This window comes from Telopea speciosissima, chromosome 6 (assembly GCF_018873765.1).
Source record: "Telopea speciosissima isolate NSW1024214 ecotype Mountain lineage chromosome 6, Tspe_v1, whole genome shotgun sequence".
Taxonomy (NCBI): Eukaryota; Viridiplantae; Streptophyta; class Magnoliopsida; order Proteales; family Proteaceae; genus Telopea; species Telopea speciosissima.
This window is the reverse complement of record NC_057921.1, coordinates 6371520-6395738: the sequence shown is the minus strand read 5'-3', so window position 1 is coordinate 6395738 and position 24219 is coordinate 6371520. Positions and strand designations below refer to the sequence as shown.

Below are 24219 nucleotides of genomic sequence, written 5' to 3'. Positions count from 1 at the left end.
TGGGGGAATCAATGGGGAATATTCCCCCATCTTCTTCCCTAAAACGAAAACAGAGAACACAGAAACTGGGTTTTTTTGGGTTTTAAGGAAAAACGAAAATCCACCACTGCCGGTGCCCGAGACAAGGTTCGGCGACCAGGAAAAATACCAACAAAGACTCCACTTGCGGCGGCCAAAACCCCGGCCTCAATGGGCGATAAAAAAACCCCACGGCCAAAATGTTTAGGGTTTCAAAAAATACCATCGACTCCACTTGCGGCGGCCAAAACAGAGGCCGATGGCGTCAAAACTACCGGCGACCAAGAACCACCAAGTAAAAAAAAGGTGTAATTACTGCAAGCTGCAGCCATGGTTTCGGCCATGGCTGCGGCAGATTTTTTTATTTATTTATACGGCTGCCCAAAAACAGGTTTGAAACCAAAGAAAACAAAAAAAAAACATTCAGCCATGGTCTCAGCAATGGTTTCGATCATTGCCGATGCCAAAACCTAAAAAAAAAAGAAGAAGGAATTTCTTTGTTGTTATCGGCTAGATCAATTCACACACAGCAATAAAAATAACCGTAGCCACATTGATCAACCATGATCAGGCTTTGATACCATTGATAGTAATATTATGCGGAATACTCATGGAGATCAATGAGCATACAAGAATTACAGAGGTGTAATTGGCATACCTTGATCTGTGGTTGTGGCAGCCGAATTTCTGACGATCCCTGTCGCACATGAACTATTGGTCGGGTCTGCCCTCTTCCACACAACCTTAGGTTTTTTTAGGTTAGCCACTTAATGGGCCAGTGAAAACTATTTATAATGGTGAAGGCAGGGACCAACCCTGCATAAAAACTAGGGTTTCCTTCCCATTAAGGAAACAATACTTTAGGTCCACACATAGAAACTGGACTTATACCATTAAGGCAGTTCCCATCAACACAACTAACCCGATTTTAATAAAATAAAAGTGGGACTATGCCAATCCACCTTATGGAAATCTTACAATTTTTAATTTTGTAATTTGGAAGAAAGAGGTGGCCAGATTTGGGAAAGGACTTTGATAGAAAACTTTCGATGGAAGTAAGATGTGAATGAAATTAAATAAAACTTTGTCTGGCATGAAATATTAGGGTTGGGGGAGGCAAACAGTAAAATTACCAAAAGATACACATAATCGGTGTAATTATTTGTTAATAATTTAAAAATTCCAGAAGGTAAAAGAGAAACTAAACACTAAACAAGCCAACAAGGAATTGAGAAAACTGAACTTTAATTCTAAACTATGTTGTACCTTGGCGCTAGTAGATTGATCGAAACCCAAAATTTAAGGGGAAAAATCAAAAAACAAATAATTGAGAGAAAGTCTGGTGCTAGTAAATTGACCGCAAATAGAGTGGTTTGGAGGACAAAGACCCATGTAGTCGACCCCGTGTAGAGGACTAATGCGCTGACTCTTTCTGCTACTTATTTTCTATTATTCTTTTTACTTCTTTTTACTTCTGTTATTTCTTTTATTGTCATAACCTCTATCGGATCCATGTAACCGACCCCATTTAGTTGGGATAAAGTTATGGTTGTTTTTGTTTAGAGAAAAGAGCAGATATGTAAGATGAAAGAAAATAGTTGTACAAGTTAAAAATCGGAATCAGAATTGAAGAATAATTACTGACAAAAGTTATCTACCAAATTTTGGGCTAATCTAACTAATATTGAAAAAGATATGAACAGATCAAATTAAATGAAAATTGAAAGAAAAACAAAAGATTCCAACTAGTGCTAGAACAAAGAAGAAAGAAAAGAATAAAAAGAAAGAGTGAAATGATCAAACCTGATTAAATTTAAGATTTGGGGAGTATCTGACATGTTTATTTTTTTAAAACATTCAAACAGGAAATTTAGGCATCAATCAATGGGCTGCAATATTTTCTTCAAAATCCAAAAAATTTATGAATATTTTTGTGCTACAATTATTTCTTCAAAAACAAAAGTAAATGGAGAAGAGGCAAAATATAACATCAGCATTTGCTATGCACCCCGATAAAACAATGATAATGTTAACCATTTGTATAGACCATGAACACATACTGTTTCTTTGACCGTTTACCAAAAAAAAAATGTTTTCTCTGACCATGTTATAAAGGTATAAATCATATCACCAGGAGTTGCTTAAAACCTTCAACCTTGTAAATGAGTATGCTTCGACTGAAACAGAACTTCACAAGCAAGAATTCTCTGGCAACAAAAAGTGATCCATCACTGTTGGATACACCACTACCATAAAGGGGAAGAAATTCCTCACTGTCTGACCAATCTCAATACATCTCCCACCAAGTGTAAAGAACCTGTTACGAGTACCTGTTGCAAGATCAACCAGAGACGTGTTAAAGTTCAAACAGTTAAAACTACTCAAATTACAGGTTCCTTGGTAACAGGTGCTTCTGCAAATTTGCTTATAAATTTCATTAAAATCATTATTAGCATTTTATCTTTCATTTTGGAACCTGAGTTCAAAAATAACAAAATTTATGGGTTAACAACACTCAAACAAATTGGTTTTGATGATTCTTATACCATATCCTAGTATTTACTTCTCTTCTGAAAAAGGCAAAAGTTTATCTAGACAGCACCAAATTTTGCCCCATGGAAAGATGGTGGGGTAATTTTGACCCATGGATATGTAGAAAAAGAGCTAGATTGGCCACATGTTAAATTTCAGACTCGGAGTCAATAATAGATGTTAATGTGTTTATTGTACCACAGGGGTATACTAGTCATACCCTGCGGTAATCTGTTTTAGTTATTTTTAGTTTTTATTTAAGTACTAATTAGTCTTCTAATGCAAGGACTGAAGGGCATTATTGTTCATGTGGTATTGTAATTTGTTTACCCTAATATAATGCACTGAGAGGACTGCCACAAGTATGGACTGTTCTTCTTTCTTGCAGCAGCCTCTTTTCCCTCACTTCTTCTTCTCTCTTCTACATTGCTAGTTCTGGTTTCCTAGCTCCAGTATTGTTTCATGGTATTAGAGCTGGTTTAATCAGTGCTTGCAACCTTCTTCTCTGTTTTGAGAGACCCTATTTAGAATTCCCTCTTGCATAACTAGTGTTTTCTTCGGTTATGCTATCTACATGAAGGATATTTCCTGCAAAAGAGATTTCATGGATCTATTCTTCTACAAGAATCAAACTACATCAAGTTAATTGCTTTCCTATCCTGGCAGTACCCTGTTTTATGGGTTTTGTTGGCTGAATAAATTTTCCCTCATATTTATAATCTGGCTATTAGCTTTATCTGGGTTTTTTTAGCATTATTAGCCTGTTAAGCTTCTTTGTTGGTCCCAAAGTGTCACATAAAGTTGGGGAGAGGGGGGGACTCAGTGACCCTCAAAATAGAACCAACTCCTTGTTTCTCAACTCACTCACCAGCATCACAGTTACTCAACCACACAGGCAGACACGTTTGTCAATAACGGATTAGTTGTCGTTGGCCTTTTTATTAATCACACAAGTTCGTATGCACACCCACCTCGCTACCACAATGTGGCCAGGCCTACCTGGTACTACACTCTCTCTGAGAAAACATACTCCAAGAATATATCCACAGGCACACACCACAATACAAGACTTACGTGGTTCAGCAATGTGGCTACGTCTACAGAGCAATGCCCAACTTGGGCTTTTGTATATTCCTCAATACAATTCTTTTGACCACACCCACGGTCGGGATTCACCAACTCCCAATTCGTGTCACACCCACGACACAGGAGCTACAACCCCTAGTTTATGCAACTAAAACTGCAAGGGAGCACATACCCCTGCTATCAAGCACCCACTCGACAGCCTCTCAAAACAAAGGAGTGGGCTTATAAAATTTGTCCCTGTTACAAGCTCAATACAAATACGAATCCCTCCCAATGCATACAAGTACTGACTCAAGAAATTTTCCAAATATCTAGCTTACAGTAAAATACAATAAAACAGGGATTTGTCAAACGGGTTACCTATGTTGCTGGGTAACCTCTGGAGATGTTGTAGACCAGACTTCTCCAATTACCGTTGCACTCTTCTCTTCCTTCCTCTTCCTCTTTCTTTTCTTTCACACAAAATCTAGGTTTGTTCTTCTTCTCCTTCTCCTTCTCTTCTCTTCTTCTCTCAAACCCAAACCCTTGATGGGGGTTGATGCACTTGAAGAATCCTTTCAACAAAGCAAAATCGATGTCCACTTGAAGGTAGTTTTCTCGGGTTTCTTCTCTTGGAGACTCTCTTCTCTGTCTCTTCTCTCCCTTGAGATGGATCTCTCTTCTTGTGCAAGAAAGAACTAACCATGAAGTCCAAAAAACTTCCTTAAATAGGCTCACAATAGCCCTAATCCCGTGCATGGTTCAACTACTTGGTTCAGACTGGTGCAAGTCTAGCAGAATGCCCTTCGCTCAATCCGGAAGGCATAACTCCCTCAATATAACTCTGATTGGGCTCATTCCTTTTGCATCTTCAAATTTTGCTTGGAAGATGTCCAAAAATCATTCCAAAGTCAGGTGAACTGAACAGTCAAGTGTTGAAACCATTACCACAGATTGCTCCAGGGATGAAAGTCCGTCCTAAACCCATGTAAGTCTGTGGTAAATGCATCTTAGACACATTCATAGTTGTCACGGCGTCACGGCGATCCAAGTCGGTGGAGGGGTGTCACGTCGATATATCGACATGTCGCCCGCCATGGCGTTGCCATGGCGAGCATGTCGACCATGTTTTATTTTTTATTTTCTCTATTTTTAATGTGTTAATAGATGTATACTCAAGCCATGTTTTATTTTTTCTCTATTGTTTCTCAAGTTTTAAGAAGAAAATTCAGAAATCGAAGAGGGAAAGAAGAAATCGAAAGAAATCGAAGAGGGAAAGAAGACAGGAAGAAGAAATCGAAGAGGGAAAGAAGAAATCGAAGAGGGAAGAAGAAATCGAAGGCAGGAAGAAGAAATCGAAGAGGGAAAGAGAGACAGGAAGAAGAAATCAAAGAGGGTCGCCATGCAACCCTCTCCAGCGCCAGGACGCCATGGCAACGCCATGACAACTATGGACACATTAGCTACTGACTTGCATGGAAGATGCCACGGAAGATCCCGCGGACGACCATCATATGATTCACGGAAGTCCGTCATGTCAAAACAGGCAGAAAGCCTATCCTTCCACGGAAATGGCCATAACTTCCTCATCCAAACTCCGATTGACCCCATTCTTTTTCCTACACACAAAAGACTCGAAGGGCTGCATTTTTCATGAACACACCAACAATCTAGAATCACTGCACAGATCCCAAAAATAGGCTTGAACCTGACAGAAGCTCAGACATTGCTACATCTAGCTTAACGCGCCATACCTTAAGATCATGCCATAACTTTTCACTCCAGTATCAGATTGACCTGATTCAAATTTTTCCTGGAGATCTAACTCATAGATCTTCACCTTACATGTTTTAGCTCCTCCAAATTCTTACTAGAGGGCAGCTCCAAAAATTGACGAAGTTATTGCTATATCATGAACATCATGGTACAAGATTTCGCGATATTTCGGCGATATATCGGTTAATTTCGGATATTTCGACATGTCCGAGATGAAATGAAAAGTATTAAATATCGTTGAAATTTCGGGCCATTTCGGCATATTTCGATCATATACCGAATTATCGCCGAAATGTTACAAACCCCCCCACCACGTGACTCATTAAAGGCCCCTATAAAACCCATATTTCACTGCTAACGGTCGATATTTCGACCGAGATCTGGGCAGAGGCTCTATTTGGGTGTTTTTTCTTGTTTTCCACTCTTCCAACTTGGATTCTAAGCATCTTCCACCTTGTTCTTTGTCTTTGTCGACGGATCATCACCGAAAACACGTCGAAAACACCTCCTAGCAAGATTGTGAAGAATTTTTCACTGTTTAAGGTAATTTTTTTTTTCTTCTAAAACTATTTTTTTGAAAATACTATGTTCAAGAGTTGTTGGATGGTGATGATATTAATATATGTTAGGCACCGGAGGCCAATTTACAACCTCACGGTGTCCAAATTTTTTTTCCATATGTATTTTATTTTTTTAATTTTCTGATTTAAAAAATTGATTTTCCTACAACAAAAATAGTTATAAATTAGGGGTAATATAAATTGGATGGGGATCAATTAAATATATGTTAGACACCAATGGCCGATCTATGGCTTCACGGTGCCAAAAATATTTTCTATCCATAAATAATTATTTTTATTTTTGCAAATTAAGAAAATTATTTAAAAATTCAAAAAAAAAATAAAACAGAAATAAATAAGGAAAAATATTAGGTTTTGATTTGAAAATTCATAAAAAAATATGACAGTAATTTCTACATGTTTTTTAAGTGCATTAGATATATATTATGTTTAATCATTTCGGTTTTGTTGTGTTAGGTCAATATTTATATGAAAATTATTTATAAGAAATTGTTTTTAATTATGAGAAAATATAAGGGTTAGGGGAAAAATATTAAATAGCTATACAATTGTTTTAGTATTCTCAAAGTCTCAATTGAAGCACTTCTACATTAAGTTTTTAATCATTTATTTTATTTACATTGCAGTAAACAAGCATTATTATGGCGGATCGTGAAAGACAACGTGCGAAAGGAAAGCAGAAGGTAGGGGAAAGTAGTCAACAGAGAGAGCAGAGGCCAGCCAGGCAACCTAGGGGGTAACATTGCATGGTTATATGGTACTCCAATTGACGGGGATTAGAGAAAATCACAATGTAACTATTGTCACTTGAAGTTTTTGGGAGGTGGGTCCAATAGACTTAAACAACATCTGACTGGAGGATCTAAAGATGTTGTAGGTTGCCATATGGTCTCTACTCAAGTAGCAAGGGAAGTTGGTGACAGTTTGAGGAGAAAGAATAAGAGGAAGGCTGACAAGCAGAGGGTAAGGGAACAACTTGAGGAGGCAATGAGGAGTTCAATGGGAGGAGAAGGAGAATACCATGATGATGATGGTGATGACTCTGATGATGATGACAGTGATGACCCAATCTATGTGCCTGATGATATACAAATACCACAAGAGGCTAGGGACTTTCGACAGCTTGTTTCGAAGAGTAAAGTTAGTTTTCGAGATGATCAGCAGAGACAGAGAGTAGGGGGTAAGTGGAGGAACTGGCACATTTGGAAGTTCTAGAGTTGGTGGGTTGTTGAATTCTTTTAAAAGATCATAAAGTATGAAGGCAACTCCAACACCTCTATCGGTACCAGTACTACTATCAGCATTAGATCCTAAACTGCATAGGAAGAAGGGAAGCACTCAACCAAAAATCAAAGGAGCACGGAAAAATATGAAGGGGTTAGTGAAAGAGTCAATAGCTAAGTGGATGCTATATCATACCATCCCAACAAACACCGCACAAGGCCCCCATTATGATACCATGATTGATACAATTGTAGAGGCTGGCCCAAGGTTTAAGGGGCCTACCCATATGAGGTAATGAATGTTTATTTACCTTAACAGAAGTCTGAGATTGATGAGTACATTGGTGAAATAAGGAGTTTGTGGGAGACATATGGGGTGACTATAATGGCAGATGGTTGGACTGGGCCTACAAGAAAGTCAATCATCAATTTTATGGTCTATTGTGATGGGAGGACAGTTTTCCTCAAATCTATGGATGCATGCAAAGACATAAAAGATGCAAAATACATTTATAGATTGTTAAAGGAAGTGGTTGAAAAAGATGTAGGAATAGAGAAGAATGTTGTCTAGATTATAACGGATAACGAAAGCAACTTCAAGAAGGTTGGTGAGAAGATGATGAATAACAGTAAGTACCAGCTCTTTTGGACTCCTTGTGCGGCCCATTGCATTGATCTAATGCTGAAGGATATGGGGAAGTTAAAGTTGGTGAAGACTGGTGCAAAGTGCAAGACAAGTCACCAACTTTGTATACAACCACTCCTTTGTGCTAAATCTATCGAGGGAAAAATGTAGGGGTGACTTGGTGGGGCTAGGCATCACTAGATTCGCCACAAACTACATTACCCTAAAAAGCTTTGAGACAAAGAAGGTCAGGCTAAGATCTATGTTTGCTTCTCAGGAGTGGTTTGGATGGAAGGGTTCCAATACCGCAAGTGGGAGGGAAGCACAGGCAACCATGTCCTCTGAGGAATTCTGGACAAAGCTAGGCAAAGTGGTGAAAGTTTTGGAGCCAGTAGTTAAAGTTCTATATATAGCGGACTCCACTTTCAAGGGCCCCACCATGTCAATCCTATATGCTGCCATTGACTTGATGAAGGATAGTGTCTACAATGTAGCTCCTCGTAGTAGCAAGTACTTCTTGGATATTATCAATGCTCACTGGGAGAATCAACTTATGCATCCACTGCACAAGGCTAGTGAGTAATTTTGTTTATGTAACTAATTCATATCTTAGTTATATTACTAATTACCTATACATTTGACAATATCTCAATTCTATATGTCAATTTCAGCATACTACTTGAACCCCAAGTATCAATATAATAATAGGCTTGGGTTGGATAGTCAACTTATTTATGCTGTGAAACAATTAGTAAAAAAAGTTGGAGCCAGATGGTAGACTGCAATCTATATGCAACAATGAGGAGGGTCTTATAATTCATTTGGAATATAATTAGTAAGTAGTAATTAGTTAATGAGTCATTACTAATTTTCCACATGGGTATAGATGAAGATTTTTAGGGATGCATTGGGGAGTTTTGGAACCGATGCTGCAGTACAAGGCAGAGCACGCGGTGATGCTGGTACTCAATTCAATATCTTATTCTTTTAATTTACATATATGTATTAAAAGTTGAAAGTTGTGAAAATTTTGACACATCTTTTTTTGTTGTAAACTTGTAATGCAGCTAAATGGTGGGTGTTGTATGGGGAATCGGCTAAGAATTTAAGGAGAATAGCAATTAAGGTCTTTGCTCAAAAATGTTCCGCATCTGGCTGTGAGAGGAACTTGAGTACGTTTTTGCTCATCCACTCCAAGAGGTGCAACAGATTGGGTTATGAACGTCTATCTGACATGGTGTATGTGCACTACAACTTGAGGCTGAAACTACAACACATACGCATGGGACATGAGGGACAAAGGGGCAATATTGACCTCGCCGACATCTTTCAGGTTGACTCAGATGATGAGGACCCTATTGTGAATTGGGTGAGGGATAGAGGTGAGCCGATGTTGGATCAGGAGGGAGGTAGGCCAGACCCCGTAATAGCTTCTGAGATGGGTGCTAATGTGGATGACTATATGGCTGACAAGGGTTAGATACACGTACGGGAAGCATCACCCATACCATTCCAGCCCACAGGTGGCAATGCTGATGAGGATGATGACTGGTCCAGGTCCTCAGGTGGTACTGGTAGGAATCAAACTGGAACTGATGGTAATGGTAATGATGATGGCAGTGATGATGATGGTGGTGGTGGTAAAGCATTTGATGGAATGCGAGAGCATTAATGGGTAGACGAGCAGACGGCGCCTGTAGAGCTAGTCCGATTCACCGGAGAAACACAATTTGATCATGCCACACAAGATACGGACCATGGTGCACGTGAGGCCGCACCCACACCCTCACGTACCCCCTTATCATTTACCAGGAAGCGTAGGGGTTGGCAGACACAGTCTGCTGATTATATGGATATTGATGAGTTATCTAGCTCTGTCGACGGATTGAGTATGGGTGATAGGGAGGGAGGATCGAGTGGGCATTGGCGTGCTCCATCTTTTGACGCACATACCACTCCATCATGGATATAGATATAGATATGGGCAGTTCGTTGGGGACTATGACTCCCAGTGCTAGTAACAGCCCCAAGGATGTACTGGATCATCTTTTGTGGACAACATCTTTTCATACCCTAGCTACCCAACTCACCAGCCATACATGCTACCAGCGTTGACATTACATCATATTGGATCAGTGGGTAGTCATGGTTCTTCTTCACAGTCATAGATTGGTCACCAATATCCTAGGATAGGCTACCTTCAGTATGTTGATGACTCCATTTACATGGCAATTGTGGATGACTACACTTGTTTCTTCTCCGAAACTGTACCGTGGTCCACGTATGTCCTTCAAACAGAGAGCAATGGACGTCGACTCCAGCGGAGCATGAGTGGGGTCGATCCAGGAAGGCATAGAAATTATTATTAGGATTTGTTTCATGACAGTTGTGAGTCTTGTGAGTTGTGAGCTGTGACTTGAGTTGTGAACTTATGACTCTGTGTATTGACTATTGAGTATTGAACTAATGACTTTATGCACTTATCAATTTTTTAGTTTAAAGTTTAAACTAAAGACTACATTTGACTTTATTTTTTATTCATTACTTTGTTTCAATTTGTTATTATGTTTTTGAGTACTTATACAATGTGTATTTAACTATTTATACATCAGGGTCCGACCGTATACTGTCAATCAAGGGTGCAAACCCAAAACACCACTTTGAATTCACTTTTTTTGCAATATGAAGGTTTAAATGTGTTTATTTAGCTTAAATAAGGGTGTACATGAAGTATCAGGCCTTAATATGGCCAAAAACCCATCGAGATGAAGTGCCAAAATTTGGCAGAAAAAATACCATATTTCAGCGAAATTTCGGTATATTTCGGATATCTCGACCAGCCCGAAATGGCAAGATATCGCGAGATTTTAAACTATGATGAACATGCCGTTTTCAACACATAAGAGCATCCTTCACTTTCGGCTTCACCTTTTCACCTTTGGAAACATTATCTCATGAACAGTAGGACATGATTCTCCCTCCTCATCATGCCACATACATTTTTCCACTTCTAACTCATGATAATGATGCTAATTGTATTAGCCCTACTACCAACTGCCAGCCAACTACAAGCTATGTTGATGCCATGCCAATTGTACTATACTAGCTCAACTCACAGCTATCAATCAACTCTGCAGCTATGCCAATTGTGCCATTTGAACCATCTTATTTGACATTAACAATTGTACATGACGTCTTTGATACCATCTCACTGACATTGCTACTGCTATATTGCATGTTGTCTATACATGACTCATCTGTCAACCAGGCTTAACCATAGTACTAAAACTCGCGAAATTTCGGTCGAGATATCGAATATTTCGAGTATCTCGACCTGTCCGAAGCGAAACACAAGTCTGATATGAAAAAATGCAATATTTCGAATATTTCAAAAATTTTGGTCATCTCGTTTCTGAAATTTCGTAAATCTCGGTAATTTCGATCATCTCGTTTCGAAAATTTCGGAAATCTTGGTCATTTTTGGCATTTTACACCCACAGAAAAATACCATATTTCGACTATCTCGAAAATTATAGTCAGACTGAAACACCGAAGTGAAACGAGATTTAGTACCATGGGCTTAACCATGTAAGCCCATCTCTTCTCAGCTTCACATAACACATCATCCATGTGCCGATTGGCATTTCTGCCTTCCTCAGCCATGTCTGCATACTACGACTCACCGTACCAGCCCATACAATCAACTCTCTACCCTTCCACTCGTGTCATTTGCCAATGACCTTCCATAGCAATACTAGAACCACTATGTCAGTGTGTTGACCAACTAACCTTGTTGACAACAATGATAACCCCAATGGCCAAGGCTCCAACATTCTTTGATCCCAATTTGAGGCTGATCCCTAACCTCCTGTAGACAACGTTATTTTTCAGAATACTACTATCAAACTCAATGGAGTGTCTACTTATTTTTTATGGGACCAAGTAGTTAAAGTCTATATCAATGCTAAGGGCAAGATGAAGTATCTCAAATCTGACCTACATTCTTCTGAGTCAAAAGATTATGACGAGATGCGTGAGAACGATACACTTCTTATCTAGTTGTGGAACAGTATGGACCCAGCTATTGCTGTTAATGTTCTGTTCCACACCACTGACAAAGGAGTTTGGGATGACTTGAAGGAAAACTTCTTCCAGGAAAAGAATTTGTCTCGTATTTATGATCTTTACGACAAAATGTTTAACTTTAAGCAGGGGGACAAATCTTTGAATGAGTACTACATGCCTTTAAGGGAATGTGGGAATGTTTATTAGCATCTTACTAATGATCTGGAACAGTCAAAGATTCAGCGGGTTGAGCTTCAGGTTGCAAAGTTCATGGCCAGATTAAATTCTGATTTTCAGTCGGTGAAGAGCCAGATGATTGCTGGGGAGACCTTCTCTCGTCCTAGAGCCTTATTTCTCCCTCTAGATCTGATTTATCATTTTTTCTAAGCAAAATTCTATTTTTTTTGTTGTTTGTGGCCATGGTTCTAGTTTTCCAGTTTCACCTACCTCATCCATAACTATCTTCTATCTTCTATCTTCATGTGCCACAATTACCTTTAAGTCTTTATCTGTTAGTCAACTTACAAAATCTCTAAATTGTTCTATACCTTCTATCCCTATTATTGTGCTTTTCAGGATTTTCAGACAATGAAGACAATTGGTGGAGGACTAGAGCAGGATGAGTTAATTTAACTTGATTGTGTTGTGCCTCCAACTGCTGCTCCTATTCAGTAGCACTTTCGATTGGGATATCTATCCTTGTAAAAACTCCAGCATATGGTTCCAAGCTGCAAGTCTGTTTCTCGTCTCGAGTGTGAAGCATGTGAGATTGGTGTAACAGATTAGAGCCCTAAGTCTGATCAGCAGCAAAGTAATAACAGAGAAGAAGAAGAAGACGAAGAAGAAGAAGTAGAGAAGAGAAGAGAAGAGAAGAAAGAGAGAGATAGATTGAGAGGGTCAAATCTCTCACGATTTGGTTGAGGGCAAATCGTGAGAGAGCAATCATATTTATAAACATAGCACTTAAGTGATTACAATTGAACTACCCAAAATACCCTCACAATAGAATAAACCCAGAAATAATAAACCAGAAATATAAATAAGACAAAAATACCCACAGCAACTAGAAAATATAAAACGACTACTCTTAACACTCCCCCTCAAGCTGGAGCGTAGACATCACCAAGATCCAGATTGGAACAACCACTCAAGAACTGAGGTCGAAACAAAGCCTTCGTAAACATATCTCCAAGCTGAAACTGGGAACGAACAAAAGGAGTAACAATCAGCTTTTTCTGAACAGCTTCTCCAACAAAGTGACAGTCAACTTCAATGTGCTTGGTTCGTTCATGAAAAACAGGGTTGTTGGCAATATAGATGGCAGCTTGGTTATCACAATACATCTCCATGGGTTGATCACTAAAATAACCAAGCTCACGAGCAAAAGAACGAACCCACATTAATTCTGCAGCTGTATGAGCCATAGCTCTGTATTCTGCCTTTGCATTGGAACGAGCAACAGTGGTCTGTTTCTTGCTCTTCCAAGTAACCAAATTACCTCCAAAGAAAGTGCAATAGCCTGTAGTGGATCTTCTATCGCCATCAGAACCAGCCCAATCAGCATCAGAGAACCCAACAATGCTGGTATGACCATGGCGACGATAAACGAGCCCCTTACCTGGAGCACCCTTGAGATAGCGTAAAATACGACAAGCATCATCCCAATGCACTTGCTTAGGTGTCTGCATGAACTGACTAACAACCCCCACAGCAAAGGAAATATCGGGTCGAGTAACTGTAAGGTAGATAAGTCTACCGACCAGATGTCGATACTGATGTGGGTCATTAAATTCCTTGTCATCAGAAGAGCCAAACTTGACATGGGGATCCATAGGAGTATCAATAGGTTTGCAACCCAACATTCCTGTCTCATCAAGCAAATCAAGAATATACTTCCGCTGGGATAGGTAAAGACCTCGAGAGCTGAGAACAACCTCAATGCCAAGAAAGTACCTGAGGCTACCCAAATCCTTGATCTGGAAACTGTCATGCAAATACGTCTTTACCTATGCAATCCCAGAAGCATCATTACCAGTAACAATAATGTCATCGATATAGACTGCTAAGACAACCACGTTAGACCCCTAATGTCTAACAAATATAGAATGATCAGAGTAGCATTGAGAGAACCCACAACATTGCTGAATTTATCAAACCATGCACGGGGAGACTGTTTCAGTCCATAAATTGCCTTATGAAGGCGACAAACCCGGACACTATCCTCCCCCTGAGCAACATAACCAGGAGGTTGCTCCATGTAAACCTCCTCTTGTAGATCACCATAAAGGAAGGCATTTTTTACATCCATCTGATAGAGAGGCCAATCAAGATTGACCGCCAAGGAAAGCAAAATACGGACAGAATTCAATCTCGCAACAGGAGAAAAAGTCTCAAAGTAGTCCACCCCATAGGTCTATGTAAACCCCTTGGCAACCAAACCGGCCTTGAGCCGTTCCACAGTGCCATCCGGATTGTACTTAACCGTGTACACCCAACGACACTGAACAAGATCCTTACCAGGCGGTAGATCAACCAACGACTAAGTCTTATGAGAGACCAAGGCATCCATCTCCACATCCATAGCATTTTTCCACCCAGGATGGGATAAGGCAATTGTATAAGAATTGGGAATAAAGGTAGAATGTAAGGCAGCAGCAAAAGCACGATAATGGAGAGGAAGATGAGAAACAGAAACATAATTGGCCAAGGGATAAAGGGGAGTTTGAGTGCAAGTGCGAGTACCTTTCCGCTTTGCAATAGGGAGATCATCAATGTCTAAAGTGGGATCTGCAGGCAAGGCAGCAGCTGGTGGCGGAGGAGGAGCAGCATCAATAGGTGGAGGTAGCAGTGGCAACGGCTGAGATTGAGCACGGCGCGTGTAGACCTTTATTGCGGTGGAACCAGGATGTGCAACTAACGGGACAAGAGGAGGGACAGGTTCAGCAATAATACCATCAACACCACCATCATCAATACCCAGATCAACATCAATGGGAGAACCAGCAAAATAAGGAGAGTTTTCGAAGAATGTAACATCAACGGAAACAAATTGCTGACGAGAGACGGGATCAAAACACCTATAACCCTTCTGGGTATGAGAATAGCCAAGAAACAAACACTTGACAGCCCTAGGAGATAGTTTATCAAGGCCAGGACGAAGCACATGAACAAAACATTGACAATAAAGAAACGAGGGGGAAGAGAGAAAACAAGCTGATCAGGAAAAACAACATTAAAGGGGATTTGATTATTAAGAACCGTGGAAAGCATACGGTTAATCAAGAAACAAGTGGTTAATACTGCATCAGCCCAATAGACCTTAAGGACATTCATATGAAACATCAATGACCTAGTAATATCTAACAAATGGCGATTTTTGCGCTCTGCCACACCATTTTGCTGTGGTGTGTAAGAGCAACTAGTTTGGTGAAGGATGCCATTGTCAGAACAAAAAGAAGAAACCTCACGTTGTATCATCTCTAGGGCATTATCAATACGCAGAATTTTTAAAGGAATACCAAATTGAACACGAATTTCATTATAAAATTGCTTGAAAATAGAAACAAATTCAGATCGATCCTTCAAGAGGTATAACCATGTCACACGAGAATGATCATCAACAAAACTAACAAAATAAGAAAAACCTAACCTACTCTTGACCCGACAGGGGCCCCAAATATCAGAATGAACTAACTGAAACAAAGAAGTACTCCTAGACTCTGGACTCAAAGGAAAAACAGTACGATGATTCTTGCCAAGCTCACAAGCTTCACACTCAATGCGGGAGATAGATTTGCAGCTAGGAACAAGATGGCACAGCTTGGATAATGAAGGATGGCCAAAATGATAGTGCCAATGCAACGGGGACACGCCAGTAGAGGTCGCAACCGCTGCCGTAGCAGTAGATGCCAAATCAAAATAGTAGAGGCCACCCTTCTCATACCTGCTACCAACTGTCGTCTTTGTTGCAAGATCCTGTATGACACAATGAGAAGGATGAAAGGTTATAGAACAATTCAAAGTCTTAGTTAATTGACTAACAGAAAGAAGATTTAAAGGAAGCTTAGGTACATGAAGGACATTAGTCAAAGAAAAATCAGAAGTTAAGGGGATGTCCCCATGAACAATAACGGGTATAGAAGAGCCATCGACAATAGAAATCCGAGATGGAACAGCGGACTGCGTAAAGGATGTAAATAAATTGGGTTTACCAGTCATGTGAGAAGAGGCTCCGGAGTCAATAACCCACGGAGAAGATGAGGAGGCGAAACATGCAGTAGATGTACCTGAGTAGGCAAGGACAGTTGTAGACGAAGAGGGTGATGCCTCAAGTTGCTGAACTCGTTGTAACAACTGAGAAACCAGGTCATTAGAGGAACTACCACCATCAGTAGAAGAACTATGAGTAGTGTCAAGAGGATGCACAGGATCAGCCACCCCATCAGAAACTGCAGCGTTTGCAAATTGCTCTCGTGCCCATTGTGGTTTGCCATGTTTTAGCCAACATTTGTCAATAGTATGATTAGGGCGACCACAATGAGAACACCACCGAGAGGCACCATCACCAAAAGATGAACCAGCAGGGTTGGAAACAGCCCCACGACCACCAGAACCAGCCCCACGACTACGGCCAGATCCAGAACCACGACCTCGAGAAGAGGTACCACCACCACGACCATGTCCTCCAGTAGAAACAATGAGAGCAGAATTATCTTTGGAGACAGGCGCTGGATCAGATTTCACCACTGAAGGAGAAACAACTCTCTGGATTCGACAATATGCTTCATTCATAGATGGGATCTTCTCACCAGCCAATAATTGGCCTTTGACGGATTGAAGATCAAGATCCAATCCAGAGAGAAACTTCGCAACCAAAAATTCTGAACGTTGGGATTTAAGAGGCATCAGTAGATATAGGCTGGTATACATTGAGTTCTTCCCACATCCCCTTCAGAGCACTGTAATATTCACCAAGAGACTTTCCTTCTTGCTTGAAAGAGAAAAACCTTTCATATAGGTCATAAATTCGAGATAAATTGGTGTCTTGAGAATAGCTCTCCTTGAGTTCTTCCCAAACTCCCTTGGCAGTTTTATGAAACATAACATTAGAGGCTATGGAAGGTTCCATGCTATTCCAAAGCCAACAAAGAAGAGTTGCATTTTCTGCCTTCCAATCATCATATTTTTCTTCTGTAGAATCTGGTGCTGTCATGGTAAGATAAGTCATCTTCCGGCGAGCAGTAACGTAAACTTCAAAAGCTTGAGACCAAAGAAGGTAGTTGGAGGCACCATTCAGTTTGATGGTGGTAATCTGTACATTGAAGTTATCCGTAGAGGGCTTAGAATCAGCCATAAGATCAAATAAAAAATTGCCAAAGAACCCCTTGGATATAGATAGTGTAGAGGCAGCCAAAAACAGCAGATCAGGCAGAGATTGATTTCAGCCCAAAACCCTGACAAGGGCAAAATCGATGAACTTGAGATGAAGGAGGCTGGACAATCCAATCAGTAAACATTGAGGGAAAAGAAAACCCCAAACCAGCAGTCGATGTTGAGAAGAAATCCCAAGAGAAAAGGGAAAAATCGATTTCACAGGGTATTGGAAAATCGATTTTTCAGATGTAAGCAAGCCTCACTTTGATCAGCAGAAAACCCTCGAGTAGCATCAGGCATAGGCACACATAAAAAATATCTTCAGCATATCAGGGAATCTTAGTCTTTCATTAGGATACGACTAAGATTCAGAACAAGAAGTACAGCATCTGGTTGTTGTGAACCACGATAAAGGAGCAAACAATCGATCAGAATTAGTGCTCTGATACCATGTAACAGATAAGAGCCCTAAGTCTGATCAGCAGCAAAGTAATAACAGAGAAGAAGAAGAAGAAGAAGAAGAAGAAGAAGAAGTAGAGAAGAGGAGAAGAGAAGAAAGAGAGAGATCGATTGAGAGGGTCAAATCTCTCACGATTTGGTTAAGGGCAAATCGTGAGAGAGCAATCATATTTATAAACATAGCATTTAAGTGATTACAAGTGAACTACCCAAAATACCCTCACAATAGAATAAACCCAGAAATAATAAACCAGAAATATAAATAAGACAAAAATACCCATAGCTACTAGAAAATATAAAACGACTACTCTTAACAATTGGGAAGCATCATCGGTCCTCTTTCCTTCTCGTAGCTTGTTTAGGAGTCTATATTTATTTTCTTTAGTGCATTCAGATATTTGGGGTCCATGTCATGTCAAATTTAGTTCAGGTTTTTCTTATTTTGTCACTTTTGTTTGGACAATCATTCCCGTCTGACATGGTCATATTTGTTGAAAGTTCGTTTCTAATTTCTTTCTGTTTTTTAAAATTTTAATAATGAAATAAAGAATTATTTTGATGTTTCCATTAAAGTTTTTAAATCTAATAATGCACTTGAATACACTTAGTGTGAGATTTTTGCTTTCTGGTCTGAACAAGGTATGATTCATCAAACAAGTTGTTTTTATACCCCTCAACAAAACGGAATCGTTGAAAGAAAAATAAAGATTTATTGGAAATTGCTCGGTCTTATGATTCATATGCATGTTCCAAAACGTTTCTGCTGTGATGTAGTTTTAACATGTTATTTGATTAACCGGATGTTCTCTTTTGTTCTCAATAACCAATCCCCTCTCTATTGTGTTTCCAAATTCACCTTTGTTTTCTTTATCGGTTCGGATTTTTAGATGCATGTACTTTGTTCGTAATTGCAACCTCAAGTTGATAAGCTATCTCTTCGAGATGTCAAGTGTGTATTTCTTATTACTCTATAACTCAGAAAGGGTATAAATGTTATGATCTTATTACTCAACGACAGTTTTCTAGTGCCGTTAAGAATACTCCATACTTTCCTGTTGTTAGTCATTCTCTTGACACAGAGGTTCTTAGCTCCCCTCCTATTCCTGCTCTAGTGCCTTTGGCAGAGTTCCAACTACCATTTTGCCTGCACCAATGAAAGTGTATCAGCAGTGTAAGAAACCAGTTTAACCTGATTCGGTTCTTCCTGCTTCATAGCCCACCACACAGTCTGATCCTCTAACTGAAGTTCCTGCTTCTTGTCTCCTTACGACTTAATAGTTACCCTTTGCAAAGATACCCACTCCTGCACTCAAAAATCTATGTCTACTTATACTATTGAAAATTGTTTCTCTATCTCATCTTACATCTCCCTATATAGTTTTACATTGTCGTTATCTACTCACACTATTCCTAAAAACATCATGTGGCTGTCTCATCATGGGTGGAAAGTAGCTATGGCGGCGGAAATGGATGCCTTATTCTCGACAAACATGGACACTGGTGGATTCACCTCCCGATAAGTACTTTCTAGATGGCTCTGTTGAAAGCCTAAAAGCCTATTTGGTTGCAAAGGGTTATACTCAAACCTATGGTGAGTATTACTTTGAGACACTCTCTTGTTGCTTGGCTTAATTCAGTTCATGTGCTTATTTCTTTAGTTGTGAATTATGATTGACAATTATATCAGTTGGACATAAAGAATGTGTATTATATGGTAGTTGGATTTTAGGTTAAGAATGTAGGTAAGGGAAGAGGAAGAAGATGGAGGAGAGGAAGAGAGGAAGAGAAGAAGAAGAGAGCAAGAGAACGAAGGAACAATATTTCGGTTGTAATGTTAGGTTGTGAGAGAGAGATCTCTCCACACCTATATTGATTCATTAGTAGAAGTAGTAGAATTACATACACCTCCCTAAGGAGGTAAACAGTAAAAAAGGTAAAAAGATAGAAATTACATATTAAGGCAACTAGTCAACAGGCTAGTTCCCAAACTACTCTTAGAACAAAACTACTAGTAACTCTAACACTCCCCCTCAAGTTGGAGAATACATATCATGCATTCCCAGCTTGCTTAAGAGAGTACTAAACTGAGGAAAAGCAAGAGCCTTGGTGAAGATGTCTGCCAGCTGATCACCAGTCTGCACAAAAGGAGTACAAATGCAGCCAGAGTCTATCTTCTCTTTGATGAAATGCCTATCAACCTCAATGTGCTTAGTTCGGTCATGTTGGACTGGATTGTGGGCAATACTGATGGCAGCCTTGTTGTCACAGTAGAGTCTCATAGGGCCTTCAGTATCAAAACCCAGTTCCTGAACAAGCCTTCTCAACCATATGAGTTCACAAACACCATGAGCCATAGCTCGAAATTCTGCCTCTGCACTGGATCTGGCAACATGTTGTTTTTTGCTTCTCCAAGTAACTAAATTACCTCCCACAAAGGTACAATAGCCGGAGGTAGATCTCCTGTCTGTAATGGAGCCTGCCCAATCAGCATCAGTGAAGCCTTCCACTCTCAAGTGATTGTGTCTGGCATACAACAGTCCTTTCCCTGGAGAAGACTTCAAATATCTAAGAATGCGATACACAGCATCTAAGTGGCCACTCTTAGGAGCATGCATGAATTGGCTCACCACCCCCACTGCATAGGAGATATCTGGACGAGTCATAGCAAGATATATAAGCTTCCCCACTAGCCTTTGGTACTTTCCCGCATCGACCAAAGGAGAACCACAATCTTCTCCCAGTTTACGATTCTGCTCAATGGGAGAATTGGCTGGTTTGCAGCCTAACATCCCTGTCTCTGTCAACAAATTAAGAACAAACTTCTGTTGACATATGTTGATTCCTTTCTTGGTTCTTGATACTTCAATTCCTAAGAAGTACCTCAAGGGGCCCAGATCTTTGATCTCAAACTGCTGTGCTAGGTAGTTTTTCAGCTTTCCTATCTCAGTTATATCATCTCCTGTGACCACAATATCATCAACATATACACTGAGGGCTGTAATAGTACCATTGCCCCACTTGGTAAAGAGAGTGTGATCAGCTTGACTCTGGGAGTACCCATTCTTCAGAATAGCCTGTCGGAAGCGCTCAAACCATGCCTTGGGTGATTGTTTGAGACCATATAGTGCCTTCTTGAGAAGGCATACTTTCCCTGTAGCTGAAGGCATTTTGAAGCTTGGAGGGGTTTGCATGTACACTTCTTCTTCCAAATCACCATGAAGAAAGGCATTCTTCACATCTAACTGGTATAATGGCCAATCATTATTGGCAGCCAAAGATAAGAGGACTCTTATAGAATTGTGCTTGGCCACAGGAGCAAATGTCTCCTGATAGTCAATCCCATAAACTTGACTGTACCCCTTGGCAACCAACCTTGCTTTGTATCTTTCAACACTGCCATCAGATTTATACTTGATTGTATAGACCCATCTGCATCCAACTGGGACACGTCCCTTGGGAAGGTCCATCAATTGCCAAGTACCATTCTTCTCAAGGGCCATCATCTCCTCAGACATAGCTTGTCTCCACTTTGGGTCAAACATAGCATCAGTGACATTCCTGAGAATAGAGGCTGTAGAAAGAGCAGTAATAAAGGCCATACTTGTAGGAGAAAGAGCATCATAAGAAATAAACTGGGCTATAGGATTAGTGCAAGCTCTTTTCCCTTTTCTAATAGCAATAGGAAGGTCTAAATCACATGGAGGAGAAGGGATGTCACCTGACTGAGAGTGATGAATCTCAAGATGTGGATCTGGATCCAAAGAGGACTCTTGGTAGGTCTGCTTTCGTTGATTATGTATGCCTTCACCCTTTTTGTATGTAATATGGTAATCCTTCTCCTTACTAGGACCACTTTCAACCACCAATTCTGTATTAACCACATCCACAGTCTTGTGTGTACCAATGCCAAACATAAAAGGGGAGATAGGAAGAGGAGAATGAAGGAAATCAGCAGCCTGTTCACTTCCACACTTCTCCCCCTGAAGAGGATGCTGAGAAGGGACAAAGAAAGGAATAGATTCAAGGAAGGTGACATCCTTGGAGATAAGACACCGGCGAGAGGAAGGATGGTAGCACTTGTAACCCTTGGTAGCATAGTTGTCACGGCGTCACGGCGATCCAAGTCGGTGGAGGGGTGTCACGTCGATATATCGGCATGTCGCCCGCCATGGCGTTGCCATGGCGAGCATGTCGACCATGTTTTATTTTTTATTTTCTCTATTTTTAATGTGTTAATAGATGTATACTCAAGCCATGTTTTATTTTTTCTCTATTGTTTCTCAAGTTTTAAGAAGAAAATTCAGAATCGAAGAAGAAATCGAAGAGGGAAAGAAGAAATCGAAAGAAATCGAAGAGGGAAAGAAGACAGGAAGAAGAAATCGAAGAGGGAAAGAAGACAGGAAGAAGAAATCGAAGAAGAAATTGAAGAGGGAAAGAAGAAATCGAAGAGGGAAGAAGAAATCGAAGACAGGAAGAAGAAATCGAAGAGGGAAAGAGAGTCAGGAAGAAGAAATCAAAGAGGGTCGCCATGGCGTAGGTCGCCATGCAGCCCTCTCCAGCGCCAGGACGCCATGACAACTATGCTTGGTAGTAGAAGAGTACCCAAGAAAGAGACACTTAAGAGCCTTGGGATCAAGTTTAGTGCGGGCAGATTTGTTAACATGTACATAACAAACGCAACCAAAGACCTTAGGGGGAAGAGAGAAAGCAGAAACCTTGGGAGATAAGAGATCCAAGGGAGATTTGTAGTCAAGAAGTTTGGTAGGCATGCGATTGATGAGAAAAGAGGCAGTGAGAAGAGCAGCAGACCAAAAAGTCTTGGGGACATGCATACCAAACAAGAGACTACGGGTGACCTCCAATAAATGGCGATTCTTCCTCTCAGCAACCCCATTTTGTTGGGGGGGTGTCAATACACGCTAGCTGATGGAGAATGCCATTATCAGAATGTTTGGAGGCCACCAAACATGTATTCCCCCCCTTTATCAGATCGAACAACTTTGATCCGAGTGTCAAACTGAGTAAGAATAATCTGATAGAAGGTTTTAAAAGCATCACTTTTATGTTTCATAAGAACAGTCCAAGTAGCACGAGAGAAATCATCAACAAAGGACACAAAATAACGATAACCAAATAAAGAGGTAGTAGGAGAAGGTCCCCAAACATCAGTGTGCACAAGATGAAAAGGAGCAGCAGTTCTATTACCATGATATGGATAAGAGGAACGACAATGTTTAGCAAACATACATGGTTCACAGTGAAAAACATGAGAAGAAGCAACAGAGGAAAATAAGTGAGGCAACTGTTTCCTCATTACAATAAAAGATGGATGGCCAAGACGCCGATGCCATAACATAACAGACTCCACAGAACTACTCTCAGTATGACCACACACATAAGACTGAGCAGTGGGCAAAAAAGGGTAAAAAAGGTAAAGGCCTTGCTCTTCACGTCCATTACCAATAATCCTCTTCGTCACCAAATCTTGAAAAAGACAGTGAGAAGGGAAAAATATGACGCAACAATTCAAAGATTTTGTCAAGTGACTCACAGATAAAAGATTAACTGTAAGGTTAGGAACATGAAGAACAGAAGTAAGAGAAATGGAGGAGGTGACAGGAATACTACCCTTACCAGATATGGAGGATAGGGAGCCATCAGCTATTCTAACCTTATCCTTACCAGAGCAAATGGTATAGGTATCATAATTATGGGACGTACCAGTCATATGGTCAGTAGCACCAGAGTTAATGACCCAAGACTGGGCTGCAGTAGAGGCTGAAGTAGAGACCTGTAAGGCTGATGATGATGAGGAGCTGGCTACAGAAGGTGTAGAAGATATGCTAAGCTGTGACATGACCCGTCGAACAACTGTCTCTATAAAGGTGGGGTCATCCTGTATAGCATCTGCCTCAGTCATCACAGAGTGAGCTCGAGCTCCCCCTCTACGGCCACTATGACCACGTGTGCCAGGAGGAGGGCCATAAAGAGACCAACACCTATCCTTGGTGTGTCTAGTTCTCCCACAATGATCACATTTAAACCGGTCCCGACCTACTGCATTGGCACCTACTGTCTCCACTGTATTGGCTACCTCCCAGTTAGGCCCCGGGCCTCGACCACCTCCACGGGTGTCCTGGGAAGAACTAGAGTTGAGGGCTGACCTCTCAAGAGAAGATACAGGAGCTGGCTCCATAGCAACACGCCGAGTCTCCTCACTCTGTAAGTAACTACAGACCTCACTAAGAGATGGGAAGGGAGACCGGCCTAAAATCTGAAGCCTGATGGGCTCATAATCAGGGTTCAGGCCACCAAGTAAGGTAAAGACGCTCTTTTTCAAGAGTCCTATATACCTTAGCCTCATCCTCTGGGTCCTTCAAGTGGAGATCCCTGTAGTGATCATATTCTTCCAAGAGGCCAAGGAAGGCATTGTAGTACTCAGAAATGGTCCTATCACCCTGCCTCATGGAGTTGATCTTTTGGTGAAGCTGGTAGACCTTGG

The 24219-nt window shown here is 40.6% G+C and overlaps 1 protein-coding gene across 3 annotated transcripts in view; it reads right to left on the bottom strand.

Annotated features, from left to right (window-relative positions):
• Nucleotides 1–2033: 2033 nt before the first annotated feature.
• Nucleotides 2034–24219, bottom strand: part of LOC122664662 (folylpolyglutamate synthase-like) — a 69619-nt gene continuing 47433 nt past the window's right edge. For all 3 annotated transcript variants that reach the window (XM_043860588.1, XM_043860589.1, XM_043860591.1), the window contains one exon: nt 2034–2348. In XM_043860588.1, coding sequence (XP_043716523.1) covers nt 2289–2348 — 60 coding nt within the window. In that variant the 3' untranslated portion in view covers nt 2034–2288. The remainder of the gene's footprint in view (nt 2349–24219) is intronic.